The following is a 5548-nucleotide window of genomic DNA, read 5'->3' as shown; positions in this document are numbered from 1 at the left end:
GAGGACAGACAGACAGACAGACACAGACACACACAAGACAGACAGACAGACACACACAGACACACACAAGACAGACAGACAGACAGACACACACAGACAGACACACACACACAGACACACACAGACACACACAAGACAGACAGACAGACACAGACAGACACACACAGACACACACAAGACAGACAGACAGACACAGACAGACACACACAGACACACACAGACACACACCAGACAGACAGACAGACATACAGACAGACAGACAGACAGACAGACAGACAGACAGACAGACAGACAGACAGACAGACAGACAGACAGACACACAGACCAGACAGACCAGACAGACAGACAGACAAGCAGACAGACACACAGACACACACAGACAGACAGACAGACAGACAGACAGACAGACAGACAGACAGACAGACACACAGACACACACACAGACAGACAGACAGACAGACAGACAGACAGACAGACAGACAGACAGACAGACAGACAGACAGACAGACAGACAGACAGACACAGAGACAGACAGACACACACAGAGACAGACAGACACACACAGAGACAGACACACAGACCAGACAGACAGACAGACAGGGCAGACAGACACACAGACACACACACAGACACACACAGACAGACACAGACAGACAGACAGACAGACAGACAGACAGACAGACAGACAGACAGACAGACACACACAGAGACAGACACACAGACCAGACAGACAGACAGACAGGCAGACAGGACACACACACAGACACACACAGACAGACAGACAGACAGAACAGACACACAGACAGAGGGAGCCACGCATGTTGATCCCATCCAGACCTGGTATCCAGACGTATTGGTAGAGCTTTTTTAAACTACTTCAACTATTCTTTTAAACTTCATAGCTGTTGGAAGAAAAAAAACGTACAAAATGTTGGCACAAACCTTTGAATATTTTCAACATTTTGAGTTTTTAACTAAAATCTTTGCTTCTGGTGGTGGGGGGGGGGGGGGGGAGTCCCTGGAACCTTTTTTTTTTCAGATGGGGGGGGGGGGGGGGTCCGCCGCGGCCAAATACAGATAGTTCTGGTGTTTCCTTGACATTAAATAGTTTGAGCACTGATACGTTTTTCAGACAGCTGTCAGGATCTGTAGAATCTGGTCTCAGGTTCAGAAGGTTAGAAGCCACGGCTGCCACCCCGGTAGTGATCATCATCACCTCCCAGGAATTCACAGCTTCACTGGAGAAACAGAACAAACGGAAACAAACAGTCAAATGTCCACTTTGTCTAATTATGGAGTCAGTATTGCAGAAAATGTAATATATCACATCAAAGAAGACCGAGATTGAAAACCAGAAAATAACAATCCTGAAATCCAATTGAAACAAATTAGTAATTAGTATTAGAATTTGTAACATTTTATAACCTGTTTATAGTTATTTCCAACCCACCTCAAAACCCACCTGTTTAGGCAGGCTAAGGGGCCGATTCATACTCCTATTTTACCGCTGTTTCGACGCTGTAGTGCCGAAATGATTTCGGCTCATCAGACATTTTCAGTAGCACCGAAGAGACGACTTTAGGAACGGGTACCCCCCCCCCCCCCCCCCCCCCCCCCCCCCCCCCCCCCCCCCCCCCCCCCCCCCCCCCCCCCCCCGAAACTCAAATGACGTCACATTGTAGGCTCTACAGCGCCGAACCGACTTTTATTCGGCTCTAAAATAGGAGTATGAATCGGCCCTTATAATTGATCTGTGTTTTCTGCTGCAAGCTATATGTTGTTGTCTGCTTTTGCTTTTGTGTCAACTGTTTTTAACTTGTTGTACGGCGACCTTGAGTGCCCTGAAAGGCGCCATAGAAATGTAATTATTCAATTATTATTATTCTATATTATTTCTATGATGTGAATCGCATTCCGCTTCTTCAAATATCTCTCTCTTTCTCTCCCCCCCCCCCCTCCCCCTCCACAGTGGTCCCTCTAAGAACAGCTACATGGAGCAGAGCTTCATATATAATCTCTCTCTCTAAGAACAGCTACATGGAGCAGAGCTTCATATATAATCTCTCTCTCTAAGAACAGCTACATGGAGCAGAGCTTCATATATAATCTCTCTAAGAACAGCTACATGGAGCAGAGCTTCATATATAATGTCTCTCTCTCCTCAGAGGACACCCTGAAGCTCCACAACGGCCCCAGTAAGAACAGCTACATGGAGCAGAGCTTCATATATAATCTCTCTAAGAACAGCTACATGGAGCAGAGCTTCATATATAATCTCTCTCTCTAAGAACAGCTACATGGAGCAGAGCTTCATATATAATCTCTCTAAGAACAGCTACATGGAGCAGAGCTTCATATATAATCTCTCTCTCTAAGAACAGCTACATGGAGCAGAGCTTCATATATAATCTCTCTTTCTAAGAACAGCTACATGGAGCAGACCTTCATATAATCGCTCTCTCTCTCCACAGAGGACACCCTGAAGCTCCACAACGGCCCCTCTAAGAACAGCTACATGGAGCAGAGCTTCATATATAATCTCTCTAAGAACAGCTACATGGAGCAGAGCTTCATATATAATCTCTCTCTCTAAGAACAGCTACATGGAGCAGAGCTTCATATATAATCTCTCTCTCTAAGAACAGCTACATGGAGCAGAGCTTCATATATAATCTCTCTCTCTAAGAACAGCTACATGGAGCAGAGCTTCATATATAATCTCTCTCTCTAAGAACAGCTACATGGAGCAGAGCTTCATATATAATCTCTCTCTCTCTCTAAGAACAGCTACATGGAGCAGAGCTTCATATATAATGTCTCTCTCTCCACAGAGGACACCCTGAAGCTCCACAACGGCCCCTCTAAGAACAGCTACATGGAGCAGAGCTTCCACGGGCTGAACCCGGTGCTCAACATCCCCGTGGCGGGGGCCGGCGCCACGGAGCGGGCCGGGCGCCACGCCGCCCTGACGGGGGCGGAGCTGGAGCGCTGGCTGGACGGCCTGGTGGGCGAGCTGTGGGAGGCGGCCGACGTGTGCTCCGTCTCGGGGGGGGGTCCCGGGGGGCCGTCGGCGGGGGGAGGGGGCACCGGGACCCCCTCGGCCTGCCCCGTCATGCAGGCCTGCCCCAAGACCGCCTGGAGCTCCCTCAGCCCGGACCCCAAGTCCCGGCTGGCGCCGCCGCGCGCTGACGGACGCCTCAGGTAGCGCCGAGGAGGGGAACCAACCGGGACAGCACGGTACACGGCACACTACAGCGCCCCCGGCTGGACGGGAGGTCGTATACCGTACCGTACGCGGCCGGCGCGCGGTTGATTCTAATGGCGGTATAAACACGTGTATGCTCGTAAGGTATACCCTTTAGTTAACCCTTAAAGGACCACTTCACCACTTTTCAACTTATCTTCATATAATACTGTAGGTCATCACTGATAATCATGAAAAATTTGCACCATTTTATCATGAATTCATCATGAAATGATTTAATGAAGGATTAAATAATGTATTAGTTAAACATTAAGTAAGCATATATACATTAAGGGTTCATTAAGGGTATACCTTCTGAGCAAAAGTGTTACCGATTATATTTATTTATATGGGGGGGGGGGGGGGGGTTTGGGCCGTTCGTTCGCCCCGAGAGGAGGAGGAGAGCGAGGCGACAAAGGAAAACCAGGATGTTTTCTATTGGCTGACGAGGGGCGTCCGATAAGGACGCGAGTAAACCCAGACCCTCCCGTTTGGGTGCCTCTGTTTTTGAGAGAGAGGGGGGGGGGGGGGGGGGGGCTATGCTCGCTTTGCAATTTCTCGTTTTTTCTCTCTCTACGTATTTATTTATCTCGTGGCTGAGTTTTTTTTTTTTTTTTTACTGTGATCAAAGCGATTTGGGCGATTCTAGTTTATACTGCTGAATCAAAGCTATACGGAGGGGGCGATTATTGGAGCCAGGCTGGTGTCATCATGGCCACCAACATGGCAACCCGTCACAGAGACCACCAACATGGCAACCCGGCACAGAGGTCATCTGAGTGTAAAATTAGATTAGTAGAGCAGAGACAGACTCTGGCACAAGGCCAGAAAAGGCCTCACGTTATAGATTAGATAGGATTAAATGCAAGGACAAGTACGTCTGGGTATAAAGATGGAATCGATTGTGCCTCCTGGGGGTTTTTATGGTCGTAAAAAAAAGAAACAAAAAAAAGACTTTGTATAGCTTTTAGAAAGTCACCCCAAACGGATACAGTGTGTTGATGTATAACTCAAGCGCAGTAGTATTCTGTATCAATTAATGCAAAATTGCTCAGTAATGGATGAAAGAGTTTTACATAAAAGCATCAACAGTCCTCTTTTAGTGTAGTGTAAAAACAACATGTGAGTCTGACCCGTATGGTACTGTAACGCTGTGTGTAACCATGCGAGTCTGACGGCCAAGCTACACCAGGCAATTTTGCGCGCGTGCGTATGCGTTTACTGCGCGCGTACAGTGCGTTTGGATAGGACCAATATATATGTCAATGATACCAGCTACACCAGACGCACGGATACCGCGGGCCATCCTACGCGTGCTCTAACAATAGGATCGGTTCTTATTTTTTTACGTGCGTATAATGCCCCCATGCGCACGTATCTATATATCCTCCCGGAAGGTCCCGCCACAAACCTGCCGCGCGTCTGACAGATCGATGTAGCCTGCAGGGCGTTTGGCTTACGCACGCACGGTCTGCGCGTTTAGAGTAAACGCACGAGAACATCCTGGTGTAGCTTGGCCGTGTAACCATGTGAGTGACCGTACGGCGCTGTACGCTGTGTGTAACCATGTGAGTCTGACCCGTTACGGTACTGTAACGCTGTGTGTAACCATGTGAGTCTGACCCGTTACGGTACTGTAACGCTGTGTGTAACCATGTGAGTCTGACCCGTTACGGTACTGTAACGCTGTGTGTAACCATGTGAGTCTGACCCGTTACGGTACTGTAACGCTGTGTGTAACCATGTGAGTCTGACCCGTTACGGTACTGTAACGCTGTGTGTTGTATCATTAGAGCTATTAGCGCTGGTGCACAAACAACGTTTGGTTCCATTTGTACACTCTCTGAGTTACAGACCCATAAGGGTCCATTTGGTTCCATTCGTACACTCTCAGAGTTACAGACCCATAAGGGTCCATTTGGTTCCATTCGTACACTCTCAGAGTTACAGACCCATAAGGGTCCATTTGGTTCCATTCGTACACTCTCAGAGTTACAGACCCATAAGGGTCCATTTGGTTCCATTTGTACACTCTCAGAGTTACAGACCCATAAGGCTCCATTTGGTTCCAAACTATAATTTAGCTGGGGACCCCCTGGAACTCCCTCAAGGACCCCTGGGGGTCCCCGGACGGAACCACTGATCCATTGGCTTACAGAAGAGTGCATTAGAATGGAAACTTGGAAAGCCAATTAAACGAGTAATTAAAAGAAATATAAACAGCAAAGACAAATTTCTGAAAACAGAAAACGGTGTATTTTTAGATGCATTCCTTTTTAATTGGCAGGCTTTAAAAGGTGTGCC

At 47.9% G+C, this 5548-nt stretch overlaps 1 protein-coding gene across 2 annotated transcripts in view; it reads left to right on the top strand.

The window, feature by feature from the left end:
* LOC308313485 (xylosyltransferase 1-like) overlaps positions 1 to 3573 on the top strand; it is a 152521-nt gene extending 148948 nt beyond the window's left edge. For both annotated transcript variants that reach the window (XM_080760625.1, XM_080760624.1), the window contains exon 12: positions 2832 to 3573. In XM_080760625.1, the coding sequence (XP_080616751.1) occupies positions 2832 to 3205 (374 nt within the window). In that variant the 3' untranslated portion in view covers positions 3206 to 3573. The remainder of the gene's footprint in view (positions 1 to 2831) is intronic.
* Positions 3574 to 5548: the final 1975 nt, after the last annotated feature.

Source organism: Protomyctophum bolini (assembly GCF_963924005.1).
Source record: "Protomyctophum bolini genome assembly, chromosome: 3".
NCBI lineage: Eukaryota > Metazoa > Chordata > Actinopteri > Myctophiformes > Myctophidae > Protomyctophum > Protomyctophum bolini.
This window is presented reverse-complemented; position numbering and strand designations above follow the sequence as displayed.